The 22,866-nt window shown below is 36.4% G+C and overlaps 1 protein-coding gene across 1 annotated transcript in view; it reads right to left on the bottom strand.

Annotated features, from left to right (window-relative positions):
- BMP5 (bone morphogenetic protein 5) overlaps nt 1–18,818 on the bottom strand; it is a 53,028-nt gene extending 34,210 nt beyond the window's left edge. The window contains exon 1 of the mRNA XM_072332683.1: nt 18,335–18,818. Within this exon, the coding sequence (XP_072188784.1) occupies nt 18,335–18,818 (484 nt within the window). The remainder of the gene's footprint in view (nt 1–18,334) is intronic.
- Nucleotides 18,819–22,866: the final 4,048 nt, after the last annotated feature.

Below are 22,866 nucleotides of genomic sequence, written 5' to 3' on the forward strand. Positions count from 1 at the left end.
AAAATAAATGTGTTAAATCTTTGTAATTTTGTGCAGGCTTTTAGGCTGCTGAATAAAAATATTAACTATAAAATATTTAAATTAGGCTTAACTCAGCAAATACACCTTTCTTCTCTTCACTCCTCAAAATGCAAAATCTAATTCAAATTTTCTTGAAGTACAGGGCAGGCTTTTATATCTATCTGTTAGACTTTGAATAAGAATTAAGCTTACAGAAAGGTCTTAAAATGAGTGCACTTCTAAAGGTTAAGTGTAAAGTAAAAAAGCAGCAAAAGGAAATACTTGTCTTGGTGATGCTGCTTTATTTGTTAAAGATTTAATGGCTTTTATAAAACTAGAAGAATCCCAATCAAGGCTATTTTGAGTTAGAAGCCGAAATTCATAACAATCATTTGTATTCAGAAGAATGTTTCAGACATCAGAGATATCGTCACTAGAGAGCCACTTCTGTTTCTTACAAGCCAACTGTCCTGCCCCAGCCATAATAATAAGAGAGGTGTTTATCTACCTTTCCCCTTTAGTCAGTTGCTCCAGATCATAGGAACAGGAGGTAGTCCTTTCTCAACAGACATTTCAACCCATGGCAACTACTTTCAATGACCACATAGTGACTGCCAGAACACTGAGTAGCTCAGTAGGTGGTACATCCTGGGCCGCTCACAGGCACAAAACAGGAGTTAATAAAAATGAAATATATATATATATATATATATATTTTTTCTGTTCTCACATCCTTTATGTTTGTTTTACCGATAACAGGCATCTACTAGATAATCATTCATCCAGGTGTTTGAACTGCAGAGCTTCAGAGTCAGATGCCCACTAGCCTGTTCTTCTAATACCTGGTTTTCTGCATTTCTTTTCACACTGCAACTCATTTTCATCAGGGCCAGGATCTCCATTTGTATTCTGCATCCACTAATAAGGAATAGTAAGTGATTTAGACTTAAAATATCAACTTTTCCTTCTGATTTTTCTCCCTAGATTAAGGTAGAAAGAAAACCTACATTTTCTGTTTTCTTGGTGAGCAATCTATTAGAGAAACAAAAAGTGAATGAAGATGCGATAATTATCATCTGGTTCTTTCATGAAAATATATTGCAGAGGGTTCAGTGTTGACCACCCAGATGCCTTAGCTGTGTTCAGAACATGCCTTTTGAACCATGACCTTTTGGGACTTATCTCTGTACAAAATGGATCAGCTGATACTCAGATCCCAAGATCAGTCATATTCTGACCTTAGGTCAGAAGTGTACAGAGCAAAAAGCAGGTGTTCTCAAAATTACCAGCCTCCTTAACATTGCATTCCTGTCCCATCATAAATACAGAACACCTCCATCAGAGTCTTAGTCCAGTTTCTAATTCTGATCCCTTTCTTGATGAGGCAAAATATTTCTGGAATCAGTGAGAATTTTCTTTAGCTGTGGAAAGTAAGTCTCCAGAAATCTTGTTATTTTTTTCTCATTGCACCAGTTCATTTAATTTTTTATTTTTTTTTAAGTGTTACTGGATTACTGTATTTTTTAGTTTCTCTGTATTTATTATTATTAGGATGGTTGTATTTAAAGTAATTATAGACTTATATATGTGGTTTTGAAAGAGTGATGTAAATCCATTTTACAAAATATATATTTTCTTATTAAAACCGACAGGAGAAGGCTTGGTAGGGCAAGTTCCACTGCAGTACATTTGGAGTTATTTCACTAAAGTATTTTCAGTCATTTACTGACATCAGTGAGCAACATTTAGTTGTTTTGGTTAACTAAATTAGGGACAGTTAGAAAATTATTAGATGAAATACTATGCAGTTAGTGGCAGCTTCACTAAATGAAAAATTATCTATCGCTTATTGAATACAGGCTTTTAATGGTGGAATATCCCTTCCATAATTGCACAGAATTACTAAAATCTATGAATTGCAAAGCAATTCAAGTCAAGATAAAGTCAATAACAAAACCTTCAGTGACTGCAATTGAATTTAGAGCCAGAGTGAAAGGGAAAACTATAATTTCAAATAATAATAATAATAAAAAAAGAATACTTTGCATGGACTTTTTTTCCAGCACACATTGTTTTTTATTCTTTATCCTTCACAGAAAACAAAAACAAACAAACAAAACAACAACAACAACAAAAGCATTTCAATAATATATAACAGAATTGAGTTAGAATATTCATTGGTCATACCCAAGTATTTAGTATTACATCTTTTGAGAATGACCAGAGAAGTACTGTTCCATTATTGAAATTTTAAGTTCCTACTTTTATTGTTGTAGTTTATAAGATTGGACTTCAATTAGTCAACAATAAATAAACACATAGTTTGAATGTTTTGAAGTTCTTATTAAGGGAGAGATTCAATTGATGTGATATGTACTTTCTAATTCCCTCAAAACCTTCCTACTTTAGTAAGCAGTAGGCGGTGACAAGACAAATAACAGAAGAATTTACAAAGACAAATATAAGAGCATATACAAAAAAAAAAAAAAAAAAAAAAAAAAAAAAGTATTTATTTTTCCTGGAATTAGTTTAAGAACGAAAACTCAGTAGTCAAAAGTTTTCACCATTCCTCATGAGCACAAAAGATTTCCCAGGAACCACAGAGCAGTGCCTTCCAGCAGCTTTTATAACCACAGAACTAAACATATACCTGGACCAAAGAGGCGTAACTGAGCTGTGCTCTCTGTTATAATCTCCCAGATGTTCTCTACACCATGAGAATATCTATGATGCTTTTTTTTTTCACACTGTCCAAAATATGGAACAAAATATTTGTTTTAATAAAATTGCTTGTCTTCATTCAATAGCCAAAGTTTTGCTGAATATGTCACTGGTAAGCATGTGGTATTCATTCAATTTACTGTTTTCTGTGTCTTCCAAGTCAAATGCACTTGCTCGGTAAGTCAAAACAAGTGCTCCACTGCAGCTGCTCCAGCGATAATTAAATGCTGGAAGGATTTTAGTTGTTGATACAGAATAAATGGAAAAACAGAAACCTGCTTTTCTTATGCTGGTCTGACACTGGCTAATACAAAAGTAGGAATAAGTAACCTGAATAAAGAGGTTGGATGACTCCTACTGTAACATAGTTTTGGAAGTGAACAATACCACAGGAGTCTATGCCTGGATATTATCACAGTCCGAATACAAAAGGTAGATAAAGGCACTCTTCACAATATATTTTTTATTTCTATTTTTTTACAGTATTGTAGAATAGCACAGTATAGTTGGAACTAGATGATATTTAAAGTCCCTCCCAACCTAAGCTATTCTATGGTGGTTCTCTATCCATTGACTTCTTGAATGTAAAACTTTCACCGTAGCACAAAACACAGAAAAAGATGCACTGTATATAAGCCCTTTTTAGTTCTGTGAATCATGGCAGAATGCATCTCAGTTGAATCTTCCAGAAATATAGTAGCTGAAAGCCCAGATGATCACTGCTTTAGGGAATAACAGCAACAAGTCTTAACAGGACACCATATTTTGGGCAGTCAGATAGAAATGTGTGCCAAAAGAGGGACACATTACAACCAAATGTCTAGGGGAAGACAACGAAGAAAGGATGTGGTGCAGCTTGCATATGGAACATACAGAACAAGTCATCCTGTTGCAAAGGAACTGATCTTAAATATCTATTTTAAAAATGCATAACCACTAGTTTTTTGGTTGTGTTCATTTTTATCAGTGAAAATCATTTTTACTTCAAAAAGCAGAACAGGTTAATGATATTCAGTTCTGAGCTAATGCATAGATAAACTATCCAACCTTTATTGCACCATGACCAAAAGTTGTTTTTTTCTGCACTTGCAATTACATCTTTGTCATTGCTTTGGCAAACCACCATATTTTGATCTCTTCTGTCAACTGACTTCCATTTTTGTTTGTATGTAATTTTGCTTTTCTCTAATCACAAATTGTCACGAAGAAAACTAACAATTATTCCCAGGTTTCTGACTGTGTGTGAAAGTCAGGATGTCAGATCAACACAACCTTGAGGTTAACAAATGACAGAAAAAAGAAATCCCTCTTGAGTTCAGCTGCAAATGAGTAGGAACAAAAGTTATACCTCTGGGACCCAATGGTCAGAAAATAGGTGTAAGTTATAACTGTTTTGACACTGTTTTTGACACTGTAAAAGTATACAGATGGAACATAACTTCTGAGCAGGGTGAAAGGTCATATATCATCATAGGCCAACTGGCAGGGGAGTAAAACTAAACATTAAAGCACATTCTATCTTCCCACATCTTCTTAGTTCCTGCACATGTTAACCCTCTGCTGCTCACTTCTACCCAGTGGTACCAAGTAACTCCACCATCATCATTTTGTTCACATTGCCTATAAAGCTCCAGCTATTTCCTGTGGTGGGTTTTGTCATAAGAGCATCCATGGAAGTTATTTCTGCATATTGAACTGGATATGACCAGACACATTATTTTCTGCTTAGCCTCACATCTGAGTGTTTTAATACTACCCATACGCATTAACACTAACTAAACACTCAATAAAAATCAGCTGTAACAATGACAAGGAAGGAAGTCCTCAGGAGCATCTCATTCAGAGTTGAGAAAGGCCTAATACACATAACTGAAATGTATTTTGATATGCTGTGTTTCAAACAGCCCTCACACATCTCAGACCTTGTTCCTTGCTAGTTTAGTTCAACTTAAATCAGGGCTCAGATTTATACTTTATGTATACTGGGCTAATCTCTGTATTAACGAAGTCATTGCCCTAAAAATAGAAATGTAGATATTGGTATTTCATCTTAGAGAAGTCATCAGCCTTGTTTTGAAGGTTTGCACTGCGAATGCTTGCTAGTGTCAACAGCATAGCCCATCTAGAGATCCCACATTCTGGAAAACAGATACAGGGCCAGAAGCACAGCAGGGGTGGGATCCTGGCATTGTGGCTGGGGTCAAATGGGAGGGATGGGAAGAGGAAGAGGAGCCAGGAGAACAGACAGAGCTGTTGAGCTGCTTTGAGAGGGCAGGTTTTGAGAGCCCGTTTAGGAGCTAGCCATGGTTTTAACAGCTTCTTACACTAGTTTAGACTGCACCCTCTCCTCTACAGCACTGGTTGTCTAATCTGATCATAATTAATTAATCATGAGGAGCAATGATTTCACCTAAAAATGATTCCCCATACTGAATAAGAACCTTCACTGAGAAGTAGAAAACACTTGTGTTTGTTTTTCTTGTTTGTTTGTTTGTTTCCCTGAAGGAAACTTAAATCTTATCAAAGTTAATTAATATTTCTACCCTTTTTTAGGACAGGAATTAACTGACTGTTAATGAATTGCAAGTTGTATTGGCCATCCAGCATTAGGCCTGCACTGTCAGAGAAATTAAAAACAGACTCCACAGAAAGTATTTGTGCCATGAAAGAGCTCAGATTAGTTATAGGTAAGACAACACCAGGTGAGCATCCCTCACAGTAAGTTATTTTGGAAAGACTGGGGGAAAAAGATCCAGGAGTATCAAAATGACTTAAAAAAAATAAAAATAAAAATCAGGAATGATTAATGTCAACTTAGAAGACAAAGATAAGAACCTTCTTTGTGTCATTGACTGGTTGAGGGTGGCAGGAACCTCTGGGTCCATCTGATCCCACCCCTGCTCCAGCAGGGACACCCATAGCAGGGTGCCCAAGACCATGTTCAGATGGATGTACCTGAATCATTCTTACATTCTCACTGCAATTCCACCCGTGGCTGCACTTCTCACATGTAGATAGACATAATGTTTTATAATATATCTCTGCAGTTCCTGACAAACTTCTTATCTATAGATAATAGTACATCTTCAAAATAGTAAAGATGTTGTCACAAAGCTCGTGACATATTCTGTAACACTGACTTCCCACATCTCCTAACAGTTAAGCTAATGTGCCTCATACCAAATTTGGGTGCCTTTTTGAGCAGACATTAAGAATGAGCAGGGAGAGAGAAGCCACCTGTTTACAGTGCTTTTATTTTCCATGCAATTTTTTATTACAACACTGCCAAGAATACTTGGTGTGTGTTTTACTGTGTAGAGCCAGCAATGTGCGCTTGCACCTATCTGTACTAAAACTTTATTTCTACTAGGAGTAGGACTATTGCTCTCATCTTTGCTTATAGTTTTCCATATAAATTAATTGCGAACTCTCTGTTGCCCATCCTCAGAACTGAAAGCGTCATAGTGTTATCTTTTTGGATTTTTTTCTAGTTCCATTTTGAGATCATGCTCTCTGTCTGAAGACAACAAGATGGAGCAGTAAGGTTTAAAGGAGGCCACAGTAAAACCCGCTGACCAGTGTGACATAAATTTAATTAAAGAAGCTCCATTCTTGTATGACAAAGATGACAAGCAGGTCTGAACTTTTTCTCATAACCTGTTTTGGAATTGTCCCAGCTGAGACCAGCTTTCAGCTCACACATGTCTCTTTCATTGATTTGAGCCCCCTGAAGAATCTCTATTACATTAGGTCACTCTTAAACACACATACTACTAAGCACATCCTATGTTTTTCATTTTGCGTTTCTAATGAATAAGTGTAAATATTGTTAATGGTATCAGTCTCTCCATCTTGACACTGTGAAATGCAGCATCAACTCAGTTAACTTATATTCATTCTGTAGCAGAAAGTGCTTGTGGATTTTCCATTAATTTATACAAGTATACATTTTAGGTAATATTATCTAAACTGTACTTACATAAGTTTTATATATATATATATATATATACACACACATATATAAAAATCAACTCCTTATAAATATCGTCTCCTTACAATAGAAAGCCTCACAAAAAGTGATTAATTCCACATCTTAAGAAGTGATAAAAAATATCACTTTTTTAAGAGATGTGGCTAAAATCAATACTCATCTCAAGAGCAATAAAATGGCATTAATAGAGGAATGTGTCAAGGAATCAAATAACTTCATTCTGAAAAAAATACTTAACATTAAACTACTTAGGTAAAGAACATTATATTGTGTCATTATACCTGTACCTCCCGAATTCTAAAAGCACCCACCATGCCTCCTTGAAATTCATCACATTTAAATAGTATGACTTCAGTTACAATTTCTACAGGTTTACACCAATGACAGAAAGTTCTGTGTTTCTAATTGTAGAAGCTTGTAACTTAAATCAACATGTAAAAATATTCAACTGTGTAAATGCAACTGCGCAGAGCTGAACTTCAGTTTTAGCCATTCCTTCCCCCCCCTCCAAAAAAAAAAAAGACTTATTAAAGATTTTGAACTTTCACAAGAATTTCGTTCAGTTTGTGATAAGGGATTCACGGGCAGATCTTTATCATTCTAGAGCTTCATAGCACAGCACAAGGTAGCATTTTTTATCTAAAATGTGATTCATGCTGCACAATAGAACTTTCAAAATAACGCCATAATTATGTGTAATTCACTTCCACAGACAATTAATTCTTCATGGCACTTCATTCTTCAATAAGTCCAATTATGAGGGTCATAATAAAGCAAGAATGAAAGCATATTCCTTTGCTTTGTGTTTTTTAAAGTCCTGGGTCTAGATTTTCACTTGGTATTCATTGGCACTGTACCAATGTTAATAGAGCTGAATTATTAAAACAGCTATGGGTATATATGTGTGTATATGTATATTTTTAAAATAATAATTATAAATATAAAAATATAAAAAATTTAAAATAAAATAAACAGCACCTGCATTTTTATGTTATAGCTTCCTTTTTTAAAATTTTACTAATTTATTATTCTTTTATTATTATAGTCTATATAATTTTACTATTATTGTAGTTCATTAATTTAGGAAAACACGTTTAATATAATCTGTTTATGACAAGTGAGCTATGGAACAATAACGATAGAACACATATAACATATCATTTTTAGACAGAAGAAAAGCAATATGATCAACACCAAGGGTTTTAGAAGACATTAATTATATGAAAAGCATTATAAAATATTGTCTGAAGTTGCCTTCTGAGCCTTTAGAATGCCCATTTTGAAGAACTGCATCTGTTTCTGGGTGTTGTTTTGTTTTCTCTCTCTTTTTTAATTTTTTTATTTTTTCTGCAACGACAGGATAATTGCTGCATTTTAATGAAACCTTAGATGTCCCCATAAATCACTAACTCACAGAACATCTCATACCAAATATCATACAACTCTCAATAAACTCATGGGAACTAGCAATGCTAGGGAAGCATAAGGAACTCTGAAGTTTTGGAAAACCACAGAGAGATCATTTGTGGTTCATCTCTTTTGTCTCATCATATGTGAACTTCAGCCCTTGCAGTGCTGTTGATAGGTTTCTTGCTCCTTCCTTGATCCCTTAAGAGAAAGCTCCAAGCTGAGAATCAGTGAAGAGAAGCCTTTCTCAGAATAAAGAAAACTGTGGGATTTTCTTCTCAGAAATGCCAATGATCATAAATAGAAAAGGAGCAGTTTATGTTTTGCAATCAACTGGACAAAACACAACCCTTACTGATCTAACTAGGAGATTACTCAGCACCTCATTCCACTGAAATCTTCTGCTCTTTTAGACTTCAACTCTTTGGAGCAGATCCATAAACTCTCCTCCTTATTTCAAAATGTTACGACAGGATGTAATTAAGTACAATTAACAAGGAGGTCAAACGGTCATCTGATAAACACTGGTCCAAACAGGCAGCTTGAAAGGTCAGGGCTGCTAAAGCCACATAGTATTGATGGGAAATAATATTATGATTTAAGGGGGAAAAAATCCCAGTGACTAAAACTCAAAAGATTTACATGCTTTCTGTATTACATACACAAACCCATACACACACCCTGATACACATGCACACATGCCACCAAGAGGCAACATCCCACATTCTGGGAACTAGAGCTACACTAACCACATGCTCACCATGCATTACACCAGGTCTGAAATGTCAGGTTTGATGCTTTAATTTCAGTATTTCCTTTTCTTTTTCCTTATTTTGAAAACTGTCTCTTTTAAGACTTCTTGTCCTTGGCTTATCAAAGCCTTGAGCTCACCAGGAAGAAAGGCAAAGTGTTCAAGGCTCTCAGGATCAAGATCTTTTTTAGATCTAGCCAGCCACAGTAAAAAGAGACTTGACAAGAAAAAAAAAAAAAAAAAAAAGCTGTTGTAGTGCTCTGCAAAGTAAAAGAAAAAAGGACATTCATTCTTGTGAATGAGTGCACAAAAAAGTGAAAATGAATACAGAACTATTTACCCGTTCTCATTCTGTGGTTCAAAAAACTGAGGCACACTCTGAGCTTCTTCAGGTTTTTCAGTTTTGGCTCCTCAGCCAAACTCCAGCTTTCAGGTTTAGGTCTAGGGCTTGAGCAGGCTCACTGCAAGACCTTTGCACAGCATCTCATGTACAAGCCAATCAGGTTGTCTTGTAGCAGATAAACCTTCTACATTACTACTACTCCGTAACCTGCAGTCAGATAACCCAGCTGAGGCACCTTGAGAAGGGCCTTCCAAAATTATGTCCCTGCTGCATTTCTGCCATCATAAATCACAACAAAGACTTCAGGTACCATATGGGTGTGTGCTGGGCTTGCTCTGCTTTATTATCCACACTACTGTTTTCAACTAATTTATTTTGCAAGTCATTACTCTAGAATTCTGTGGCCCAGATACCATGCACCAGTGGATGTCACCCCCAGTGCTCCAAAATCAGACTCAGAAATCATTTAGTTTTTCTGTTCTTTCATCTCCTGGAGTCTAGGCTTTCCAGGACATATCTTATTACCTCTACATATGAAACTTATGCTATCCATATTGCCATAGCCCAATGCAGTATTTTTCCTGAAATTATTTTGTAGTATCTTAGAGTTGAATATCCCATCTAAATTTTTTCTTCATTTTTTTCAAATAAATATTTCATATGGATGTACCTAGATAAGTTAGTACTAATTTACGACTATTCTGGATCATGGCTACAGTTTTTCAAGATAAAATGAATAAAGCTTTATTAATTTGACTGTAGTCAAATTTTTGAGAATTAGAACAGCAATTCCATTTGAAAGATGCAGTCTACAGAAGAATTTTATAAACCAGGTTCTCGTGGGGTCTGAATGAGTAGTTTTGCTAAGAAGACAAACCTTAAAGAAATTTCAATAGTTCACATTTCTACCTCAGAGGATTAAATAAAAGTTTGCTTATTCACGGGTACAGATATATGTCTTTTACCATTACTCCCTGTCCCGATCAGCTTTCTATGCCTCGATTCATTAAAAAATGCTGTCTCACTTTGCCATAATTACAGCAGGAAAAAAATATAACTGCATCCTGGCAAGATACCACACATACCATCAATTTAATAGCAGTCAGGATTTCAATCTATTGTACTGAAGCAGTTGCTGAAAAAAAGGAGTCAAAAACTAAAAATTCAGATATGCGTCTTGGAGCATCTCTTAATAATTATGGGAAGATTCTGAACAGAGAACTGAACTGCTTGTTTCACAGTCATTTTATGTATGGAAACAAATTCATAATCCGGTACCAAACACAAACCAGCTCTTGCTAGGTGTACCTCACCCACAGACTCACATAATGGAGTTGTCAGGGTTGACAAGTTCTGCCTGCTGTAGCACTTCTGTGTTTTATAGGAAATTTTAACCAAGGGTGTTATTTTAAGAGATGAGCAAATGGGGAAACCCCATGGCCTAACCAATAAAATATGAACTTTAGGTGCAATGGAGCACTCATAAATATTACTAAGAACAAGGGGATTCATTGTTTCTCCCGACCCCTTTTAGCTTCTCCTCTGATCTCAATCTCTCTGTGTGCGTCATGGCAGCCCTCATCCTTTAACCTGTGGTTTTTAAAAGCTAGCTTCAATGTTATTTATGACCATAAACGTTAGTAGGCCGTCTGTGTGCTCCTTGCATACACATACTGGTGGTGGGGAGGGCTGCATTTTATTTTGCAGGAATTAGAAGTTTTGCCTGGGGAGATGGCTGGGGGGTGAGGTAGCAGCTCTGCCATGAGGGACCAAGAAGAAAACCACTCCCTTCACCTGCAAGGCTTGCTGGAAACAGAAAACCAAGACCTGATTTATGTTCTCTTTCAATTATAAATTATCCATATTTATGACATTCTTTCTCATTTTCTCTTCTGTTCATCTCTCTCTCTCTCTGTCTGCTTGTGCCTTCTTCAATCTTCAATTAAAATGCTGTTCTACCACGCCTCTGCAATTGCCTTGGCCTATGCAACGCTCTGCTTCACAACACCTCTGGGAGGCTCCCAGTAACACCAGTTGCCTCCCAGCACACATTTTGCCACTGTCCAGAACCTTTCCCAGGCCCGCAGGCTGCTGCCTGCTGAGCAGAAGGCCTCTGTTCCCTCTGAGGCCTGCTCGGAGCTTTGCCATTTTTCTCTCATTCCTCCCCTCATTCCACCATCTCACGCGCCGTCGCCCGCTCTCACCGCTTCTCTCCTTTTAATCCTTTCCCCAGCTGATCACCACTGACAGAAAATTAAAGTTCAGTGACCCTGCCCAGGCGGAGGGGGCTAGAGACAAGGGAAAGGACAAGCAGGAGAGGATAGGGAAAAGTGTGGGAAATCATTATGAAGTCTGCTAGCAGCTAGAGCCCTCCTGTAGCCCTGGGGAGTCTTTCTTTAGCTGGAGGCTGCAATTGGCACTTCATAAACTGTTCATTCTCAGCTATGTGGAAACACCAGACGACACCTAGCATGATCAGACTATAATCAATCAATTTTCTGCAAAACTCCATTAGCCTGTGGGCCCATGAAAGCGAGCTGAAAGGAGCTGCCATGGCTAAATAGAGAAGAAAAAGGAACTGCCCATCTTGTAATTACTGCCATAACTCAGGCAGTGAGAAGGCAGGTAGCCATGGTGAAATTCTTTGCAGAATGTAACGTCCAGAGAAAATAATGACAGAAGCAATGAGTGTAGGAGATCACATATGTGCCAGAGCTGTCCTGTTATCTAAGCATATAAAGTGGGATTTAGGAGGAGAACCAAGAGGATTTCCACTCAGCTCATGTCGGGCCGATTCCTCCCTCACATCCTCTGCACTGAGGCGTCTCCGCGAGCCGCCCTCCTCTTTCATGACCAGCCAGAGTGACTTTGAGATTGTGTTTTCCTGGGAAAATATGTACTGTACAATACATACAAACCCCACAACCCCACCCAAAGTCTGTGTTTAGTCTGGAAAGCAGCGCTTTCTAAAGAAGCAGCGGAACTGGGTCAGCCATTCTTCCCAATGGGAAAAATATTATTAACAATATATATTTATATATATGCGTGCATATATATAGCTTTTCACCATGCACATCTAACCATCTGCTAGATCAGTTTCTCTTCAGTTATCTGCAATTTCTTTCAAACCTGTCGGCAAGAAAAGTCAGACAGTTTTATGCCCCAGTTAATGGAGAGCTTGACATTTTTTTGGCTGAGTAGATACAATAATTTGCTTGAATTTAAGTGTTAACTTTGGCAAAAAAATAATTGAAAGTTATAAAAAGCATTATTTTGTTAGATGGTGATATTTATGGATTACACACAAACCTATCTTGAGGGAAAAACTACATAGTTCATAAACTTCACATAGCATGAGAGATTTAAAAAAGAAATAGACATTTTTCCATAGAAAACAACAGAATATGCTAAAATTCCAAAATGATTATGGAAAATATTTCTAACTCAAAATCAAAAACTATCCCGAACAACTTGCCCTGTCATCACACAGAAATTGGTTATATCTGACTAATGAATTGTAAAGAACAAGTGAGAATTTTTATGGAATGCCAGCCAGTTAGAAATGTCCTTTTGTTCTTGAAATAAATAAATAAACCTGTGTAAAAAGCTGCCTTAGCATTTAATCTGAGCATAGAAAATATTTCCATTATTAAAAGTTACTTCTAATGCCTGATTGGGTACCTAGGTGACAACAAATAATTTCAGCTCACTGATTGGGTGACTAAAATTCATCAAGGGTGAAATAAAAAAAAAAAATCTTAGTATTTCAAGATATCAGCGAAGTGTACTTCAGACAAAGATTAAATGAAACCTTCTTGCTCTGATCTGCTTTAAATTTTAATGAAAAGAGTGAAAACCACCATCTTATTGACTTTTGATTGCCATTTAAAAAGCTTCACAAATATTTTCTTATTTTTTCTTGGTATTGATCCAAGTCCACAGATAATGACATGGAGACTATTTGTTATTTAACAAGTTTTATCTCTGTAATAGCATCCCTCTGTCCATGGCAAGATAGCACTATTTCTGTCACTTCACTTAAGGCTGTGTCAATATTTTCACTAGAAGTCTGCATTTTACAGACTAAAACTGCACAATTGCCAAGGAAATGCACATAATGTTAAAATTAAGACAGCAATGTCTGAAATCGAGTGGCAGAAGTAGGGAGAAGTGAGAGAAGTAGGGAGAGTAAGAGACAGAGAGGGGGAGAGAAAGGATGAAAGAAAGAAAGAAAGAAAGAAAGAAAGAAAGAAAGAAAGAAAGAAAGAAAGAAAGAAAGAAAGAAAGAAAGAAAGAAAGAAAGAAAGAAAGAAAGAAAGAAAGAAAGAAAGAAAGAAAGAAAGAAAGAAAGAAAGAAAGAAAGAAAGAAAGAAAGAAAGAAAGAAAGAAAGAAAGAAAGAAAGAAAGAAAGAAAGAAAGAAAGAAAGAAAGAAAGAAAGAAAGAAAGAAAGAAAGAAAGAGTAGGGATATAAAAAAGAAGGAAAGAGAAAGAATGTAAGAAATAAAGAATGTAAGACAGAAAGACAGAAGAAAAAAAAAAAAGAATGAAAGAAAGAAAGAAGGCAAGCTCATTCCTAAACTTTGAGGGGAGAAGTTAACAACCCTGAGGCCTTGCATGTATCCTTCAAAACCAGCTCCCCTTCTACAATACCTGACATTTTATGGCTTAGCACTCAGTAACCCTCACCAGTGATATTTTATCTTGAAGAAACTGAATTAGCTTAAATTGTGAGACGAGCTACTAAATACACTTCAGGTCTGATTGTATTTAGCAACATTTTGATTCTCAGATGATACAATAAAATGTTTGTACAGGTATTCATTGTGGATTAATGTACTGTAGGATTCTTAAAGGAGCTCTATAAAAGTTATGCTTTACCATGTTAACATTCTTGGCTGAATACAATGGACTGTAAATCTTGTGAATTTATGTATTTGTTCAGTGTTTTAAAGAAGAACAAGACAGTATGCGACCTTGGAGCAGAGAAACTGGACTAAAATGAGCAGTCTTGCGTGCCTCCAATAGGCAGTATTCACTTGGATTTCCATGTCTGATTTAAAAACTGTGTTTAAATTATTAACTATGTTAATCAAAATTACAGAATCACACTGAGTGTGAATTAGAAAAGGTGTTTTGATGATGCTTTAAAAACTCTAAGTATCTGTATAATATTGCATTGTAATCTAAATTAGCATAGGGCAGTTCAAAGGCACAAATTTTATACTAATCTTCACATCTGAGCTTTTGAAATTAATGCAGATGCTAAGAAAGAAAGGTGTGTCCAAAAAACCCACAAAGCTTTTATATATTTACCCCCTATTGCATATAGAGCATGAATCAATTCAGAGAAAAATAAGGAGAAAGAAAACAAATTTGTTTAGCAAATGCAGCAATCTGTTTAGGGAAAAACAAAACAAAACGAAAAAACAAAACAAAACAAAAAAACACAGATGTGTTGTAAACCAATGGAAATACGGAACATTTGAACTGCATGAGAAGGAACATGGACATCCAGTGGATTTGATGATCACTTTGATGCTAATGTAAAATTCAGTGCTTGAAACGCTTAACTGTAGTTTCAAAAGGTGCTGCTGTTTCTCCCAGTCTCGGGCATGCCTGTGTTTTCATTTGAACCCTCTCTTTTCCTGAGAGGTGAGGAGTGGGAATGCTAACATTTATCTTAACAACATCCTTTCTCAACTAAATTTTAAGTGAGCACAAAAGTGAATAGAGCTACATTAGCATTATTTGTCTGTTCTCAGAAGAACAGGGTATCATATATATGTCATTTTAGGAGATCAGCCAAAAAGAAGATGCCAGAACTCTAAACAATCAGGGATTTGCAACAATATAATAAAATATAACAACAGGATAAAAAACACCCAGTGAGGAAAACAAAGTCCTGAACTTGTAGGTGATACAATCAGATCCTTGAAAACCCCAGTGTATTTAGTGGAGGATTTATTCTTTGACTGCTGGACCAACCCCAGTTAACTCTTCTGCTACAGTCATCAATATTTATGGAGAGCTGCCAATGCACACAGTCTTATACAAAGCACGGGACAAGGCATATTCTCTGTCTTGTTGTATCTTTCAAGAAAGAAAGGGATGGAAATTCCGGTGTAAGGAGCAGGTGTTTACAATTTTAACTTCGGAAGAAGTAAAAGCAATCTTGTTTTTCTCCCTGGTTGCTTGAGGAATTGCAGTTCCCTTGATGATTATTTTTAAAATTTGCTTTGGAAAGGGAGGTATTCACAGCTCTAACAGGTTGATTTTTTATCAGAATTAACAGATGCATTCCAGTTTTTATTCTTTTGTAAAATATTATTTATCCTTGCCCATTTTTTTTAACTTTACTTTTTAAATCCTATCCAGTCTTTTCAATCTAATGCTTAATAATTCTTAGCAAACACCTCAGTTAGGTATTTCTTGTTTAAATATTTTTATTCTAAAATAATTTAACTAGTTGCAACTATGTACAAAAATTTCAATTTAAATATCAGCATGATTAATAAGGCTTTATAATTACACCTTATGTAATTAATAGCGTGCAAGTATGAACACGGTGAATAGTTTTTCCAGTGCAGATTAATTTCATGCAAGTTGACTAGGGCTTCAAATCTAAAACCTTTTGAATTATTACAGTGCTGCACCAGCATTTATTGATTTCAAGGTACAGTGTTAGCATTCACTTATCACTGCATATTTTTTCCCATTGTATATTAAGAGAGCTTGCCCTCATCTGTCACAATCTCACGTGGCATAAATCATATGAAATGGTTACCTGTTTCCATGATTTATTTTGTTATTATGTTAATTATACCGAAACATAGGATTGTTTAATAAAAATGTTGAAGTTAATCTACATCAGTTGTCAGTATTTCTTATGCATGCTACATGGTGGAATATATGATAAACCACAGTAACCAATGAGTATAGAAGGGCATTTGAAGTGAATTAGTGTTTAGCCTCACTAAAAGCTGAGACATATTTTAATCTTGCTGAGCACAAACAAAAACGGGTATTTACTTTTTTTTTTTTTTTTTTTTTTTTTTTTTTTTTCCTGTAAGCTAATTGAGTCTATTAAACATACTCACTAGAAAAACAACACGCTCACCCACCACTCTTCACAGCTTAAAAACATAAGGTGAAATATACATAGGCTATAACTTCTCCCAACAACTTTATCAAGACAATGCTTCCTTCCCAACAAAATGAGACTATATTAGAAACTTCCCAGTTAAGGTAAGACACTGGAAACCAGCAGCCTCCCAGAGGGGAGTTTCATCTGGGAAAGCACAGCAGGATCAGGCCAGCACACGTCTGACACTGACCCTGAGACTTACACTCATGAAGTGCAAGAAGTCCTCCTGAAATTAGAGACATTCCTTGAAATCAAAGAGTAGGTCCCAAGTTAACAGCCATCAGTGCCACTGATGAAATGGTCTGTGACATATTCACAGAGGGTTATTCACAAGACAAGTGAGAAAAAAGCAGGATCGGGACCTTGCCTAATGCTGAAGGGATCAGAGCATTTCTTATTTTTCTTTGTAACATAGCCATTTTAAACTCAATGTATTCCAGCCAGTCTGGGTGGATCGAGTCATCCAATGATAAGTAAAAAGAAATGCAGAGATAAGAAGTAACTCTTTCTTAAGGATGAGTAACACAGTTTCCAAAAACAGAGATTTCATTTTCTTCTACTCTGCTATTTCAGGAGCAAGAGCAACAAGCAAATGTATTTGGAGTTCAGACATATGTTACTCCTAACAAAAAAAGATCTCAGAATTAAACACCCCCCAATCTGCCAAACAAATGTAATTTTATTACTATGCCAACTAAACTCCAGGGTGTCATTTTCTTTTTTTCCCAGAGATTTTAGCTGTTGAGGAGTTTAGTGTTTGGAAACATTTTTAATCCTGCTGCAGGGATTAAAAACCTGGTAGACATAAAAGGTATAGAGCATGTGTGATAATCGGAAGGTATTTCAGAACATGTGCCATTGTTTAAAAAGTTTCTTCAGAAAGCATTATCCTGGAAAACAGGGTTTTATCAGATTTCGTATGAGCTTACTGAGAAGTTTCCAATTAAATCTCCTACTATTCAGATCAAACAAGAAGTTCTTAGATAGCTTTATGAGTCCTGCAGCACTTAAATTACTTATAAAAATAGTAAATACATTTCATGAATTATTTGCAGCTTTCTTAATGAGGTTTAGGTTGCCTTCTATTAAAGAAATCTGTAACTGCTTTTTTAACCACAACATAACTGGTAAGCATGTTTATTGTACTCAGAAGCCAATATAATTTAGTTTTATCAGGTTTTGTGTCTGATATGATAAAGTTTTCAAAAGCATTCTTTGCTCGCATGTTTCTGGTGTTTAATTCTCTAATTGATTAATGGCAGAAAATAAGAACTGTTGCAGACTTTGAGCACCATGGCAGTGTAGTAAAACACAGTCTGTGGTTATTAAATAGAAATAACAAAGAAACAGAAACAGATTATATAAAATCCAGCCAGCCAGCTGAAAAGATAATAAAAATCTGACTCTTACCACTAGGAAAAAAAAAAATCCCAAATATCCTAAGAAATCTTTTTTTTTTTTTTTTTTTTCCTTTTTTCTTTCTTTTTTTCCCCCCAGAAATGGTCTGACTTTTCCCTTTTCAAAACATTCCGGGTTTTAAAATATTAACAACTGATGTTTGTTCATGTCTGAGCTTTAAACAAAACAGTGCGGGAAATAACCGAGCAATAGGCATAAGTGTTTGATTTTTTGAGATTTAAAAAAAAAAAAAAAAAAAAAAAGAGTTAGTTGGCCTAAGGCTAGAATTTTCATTACATCAATGAAAGAAAGAAAACAGAAGCCAGCAGAGGGGAGTTATAGAAACTGACTTTATATAAACAGTGAGAAAAATCTTTTTCCATGGCCACCTACAACGTAGCTACTTCACTGTTAGTACAACTTTTCTATTGCAAGTGGCACAGCAGCCAGGGCCCAATTCTGCTGTTTTAGAACAGGTTACGCTCCGGCTGAGACATTTCCCTCTCTCAGCCCTCCAAGATCAGCCTAACAGTTCATCAAACAGAGCAGAAAGAACAACAAAAAAAACTTTGACATACCTAAATTGACAAAGCTCATGACCATGTCAGCATCATTCAGAAAGTTGGTGTCGTGCAGGCTGGCTAAGGGAGGATTCTGTGTGGCCAGGGTAGTCATGCGAGACAACTGTATTCTCCGCGAATATCCATTTGGAGAGGCAGGGTATCCTTTCCGCATCCCTCTGCTCTCCCCTGCCATGGATCCCTTCAGTGAGTATTCCAGCTCCTCAGTATCCTCTTCATTTGTCATGGCATTATACAGGTCCAGCATGAAGAGGGGTGCAGAAGAAGCCTGCTTTCCTGGTGAAAATGGTCTGGGTCTGTGAGGTAGACCCAGGATAGAGAGAATCTCTCTCTGAATCTCCCTTCTTTCATGGTTCCGCAGCCTCCTGTAAATAAAACTCGAATGGACATGATTGTCTCCTAAACCTCCCTGTGCGTGACCCACCAGAACCCAGCAATTCCAGAGCAAGCCCACGAAAGCTTTGAGTGCAGTTAGGTTCATCTTTGAAAAGAAAAAGAACAAGGAAAAAAAAAAAATCTTTTCTCCTACTTGTCCTGAGTTCCTATGAGGTCTGCTTTCCCAGTGGCTGAAAAACAAAATTTACCTATTCTTCATGTCAATGTCATCTCTAAACATAACATCTTTGGTGATTTCTCTCCCCCCACCCTGTTTAAATATTATGGAATGTGTCAGGTTGCAGTTATTTCTAAGAAAGCTGAAATTCAGACTTCCAATTTTCCACTGTTGTTTTCGTTTTTTCTGCATTTATGGAGCAGAAGACCAGTATTTTGTCAGCTGACCTAGGCATTCCTATGTAAACCTTAGATAACCGGGTCTTGGGTGGGGAGCTGTATCAGCAAGAGCTGTTCTTCTGACACATTGTAGTTCCCAGAGTTATCTTCCCTTCTTATTCTGAGTTCTTCGTACACCTTGCGCTCTTCCCAAGATAAATCCTGAGTCACAGATTAGTCTTGATCTGTACCTTGGTGGTGTACCACATATCTGTCCAGCAGCCTGGTGATAACGTTAACATCTTTTGAAGCGCTTGAGTGTAAAGTAATTCTAAAGCATGTACTAATCAAATTAATGTGTTGCCATGAATTTATGTGAAAAAAAAAAACGCCTGTAAATCCATTCAACCCTTTTCAGCTTCTTAACTGTTATTTCCAACTCTAGCAGGCACAAATATAACAGCTCTCTTCAAGAGAGATCTAAAGACTAATGTAAGCACAACCCTGCTGGGAAAGAAGAGGCTTCTCATTGTAATTTGAAACGGGTATAGCAAAAAAGTCCTTAACCCTTCTGTTGCCAGACAAAGCTTTAAGCCTCCCTCCACCCCCCAATTTACAGTAATGCACTTAATTTGCCTATCGACTGCTTTTTCTTTCCTGGCAGCCTGCAGGATATCCAAGCAAGTACTTTTAAATTTAGCAGTTTAAGGATATGTAGATAGCTGAAGGCTTGGCGTAACGTGGAAGCTCCTGCAACTCTACTCAGGAGTCTATAGTTTCGTAACCTTGAATATGAAACCCTTATAGCCGACCAAAATAGCATCTCATTAATTCAAGAAATGCTTATATTTTAGGTAGGTTTAGCAAATAAAGGTGACCTTTTTAACAAACTCCATAGGAAATCTTGTCTGCTAGGCTGGATTCATCCTTCTCTAAAAATGCCGGGAATGCGCTCTGAATGAAAACAAATTTATTCAGTAAGCAAGATTTCAAGTTGTGCATAGCCAACAGTGTAATTATGGTCAGAGTAACAACTTTCATAAATTATAATTTGCAATGATAATTTAGTCAAAGTAGATTTTGACTCATAAATTACTGTACTACATTTCCCAGTAAATATCAAAAGCTGAGATTTAATCCCACAACCTGTTATTAACTAGAGAAAGAAACAGCTTAACTGAAGGGGAAAGAAAAAGAAAAAAAAAAAAAAAAGAAAAAAAAGAAAGAAAAAAAGAAAAAAAAAGAAAATAAAAAAAAGAAAAATAGATTTTAAAATTGCTACATACGCAGTTAGGATTTAGCTTAGGATTTTAGGAGAGCCAGCAACTTGTGTTTTCCTCTCACTAAAACAAAATCACAGTGTTAAATTTCATACCGCTCAGATTGTTTGTGGTCACATTTTCTCACTCCTACAGTTTGCCTCATCCTGGGGAGATTTGCCTTTGATGGGGGTGGGGGTGGGGAGAGGACAAAAAAAAGTTAATAAAACACATGACGCTGAAGAAAAAAACAGGTATATAAAATGCATCCCGCCGGGTTTTCCCTTACATGACTAGCACCTACTCAGCAAATCACACAGTCCTTGAGTAAACTTGGGAGTGTGACAGCAAGTATAGTCACACCCTAAGAAGCCAGGAACAATTTATCTAGTATACTAAGTACAAATGAGCTTTTCTCATATATTGTGACTCCTAGACTATATTCACAGTCCAGTCCAACTATCATTAAAATGTAGCTGATTCTCTCTCATAAATCAACACACATAATAGACGATGCTTCTACCAAGGAAGGATTTATCTCATGCTAGACCTGCTGGATTAACGCTGAAAGCAATGAAGCTACTTAGCAAAAGCTCTGCTATTCTTAGTGGAAATACACTCAAAATCAGAATATGCTTACTCCCCTCATAAAGGTTTTCCCCCAAAATACATTTGTTAGGAGAAAACCATCATTTCCGTTTTTGTTTTGCTTTCACTTGTTCTGCTCAGACAGTTCTTATGATACATGAGACTTTACCATACATATGTCTTTTTTGAATAAGCCCATCATGTATTTTGCAACAAGGTTTATTTCTCTTTTCCAGAAATATATTCTCTTTTTTTTCCCTAAGCGTTCATAAAAGCCCATGGATTGATTGCTCAGAGGATTTAAGTCCTCAGCCCATCAGTACAGCCAGCAATAGAAACTTCCTATATTATCCCACTAGAGTGTCTGGAGTTCTGTATTTAGTTAATCTCTTCCTATTGAAAAAGCCAAACATACCCTCAAGACTGAGGATGCTTTTACCTTGTAAACATCTTTCTAGATAGAAATGAGGTAAGACAACCTGGTAATTATATGGTTGATGAAAAGAGCTCCTGCCACTATCAGACAGAGCCATAGCCAAAGATGCAAATTAATACAATGGATTTATTTTACAGTAACCTCCTCTTCATCAAGTTATCAAACAAACATAAGTAGAGCATAAAAATAAACATGTTGTTACTAATGTAAACACAATGATCTTATGTAATAAATCTGTATTACATAAACAGTCATGGTTAATGTGGATCCCTCATGTACACGAGATATAGCCAGCTCTAAAAATGAAAGCCTTTGCTAGAGGAATGAAAGGACTCTATAAGAGCTGATGGGTCCCCTTTTGTGTTTCCATTATGAACCAATTTACTTCCAGAGAAAAATACCACATACAATTTCAGCATGTCAAGACATTTTATTTGATAATATATAAAAATATATTGGCACAGCTATCTGGATTCAGTTTAGCTTGGGGTTCAGTTTCAAAGTCATCTTAGATCTATGTTTCAAGTTTTACAATAAAAACTTATTTCAACTTGTTTGCATAATATCAAAACTTAAAAGAAATGCCATGTTCATGCCATGTTCAGACACATTCAAATCGAAATAACAGCTGAGGTCAATATAAATTATTGACCCAGAATCAAACTCAGGGATTTAAAAAAGATGCCCCAGAGATTCCAGCTTTACCCTGCATCCAAAACTGAAATTCCAGAATATAAAACTTACACACAGATTGACCTTCTTTCATCCCCAGATGCTCAACCAGAAAGCAACATAAGAAAACACCTGACCAGTACTTATCTGGTACATAATAAAGTAAGAAAATAAAGAAGAAAACCAAAGTGACACATAGGGGAGGTCATATTGGAGCAGATCTCTGGCAGAGGAGCATGTGGGGTCAGGGTCCCAGAGGTGAGGCAACAGCAGAGCACCATGTCGGCACCACAAGCAGCACAATGTAGGAATGAGAAACATGAATTTCTTAAATAACATGGCTTATGGATGCAGAATGAGCAGATTTGGAGCTTCTTACAGCTGCACCAACCTAAACAATATTAGAGCAAATAATATAATTAAAGTCATGTAACCTGGCAATTCAGGTCTCAGCAGACTTGGATTGCTATGGATCCTTAGAATGCAACAGTGAAAAAAATTATTGTTCTCCACAGGCTACTGCAATCATTAAGGGTAAGGTTCATTTTATGGGCATTGCCCATTACTCAGAAATAAAATCAGAAGAGGGCAGTAACTCACTGGATCCTCACTGTCTCATCAGCTGGCACATCACCACAGGAGTGGGTCTCTGTGACTCTCTGACACATGCAAAATATAATAAAAGGCAGATCCTTTCCAAGATATTTGCAGTCTCTGTCCCAAGCCTACATATGGAATCTGATTGGTTCTTCTGGCTCTTTCCTCCTGATCAGCCAGCTAAACTTGGCATTTCTATAATGCATAAACTGATGACCCATTGTTAAAAATGTGTAAGTCTGTCACTGCTATCTCTGCAAGGTTAA

Source organism: Excalfactoria chinensis, chromosome 3 (assembly GCF_039878825.1).
Source record: "Excalfactoria chinensis isolate bCotChi1 chromosome 3, bCotChi1.hap2, whole genome shotgun sequence".
Lineage (NCBI taxonomy): Eukaryota > Metazoa > Chordata > Aves > Galliformes > Phasianidae > Excalfactoria > Excalfactoria chinensis.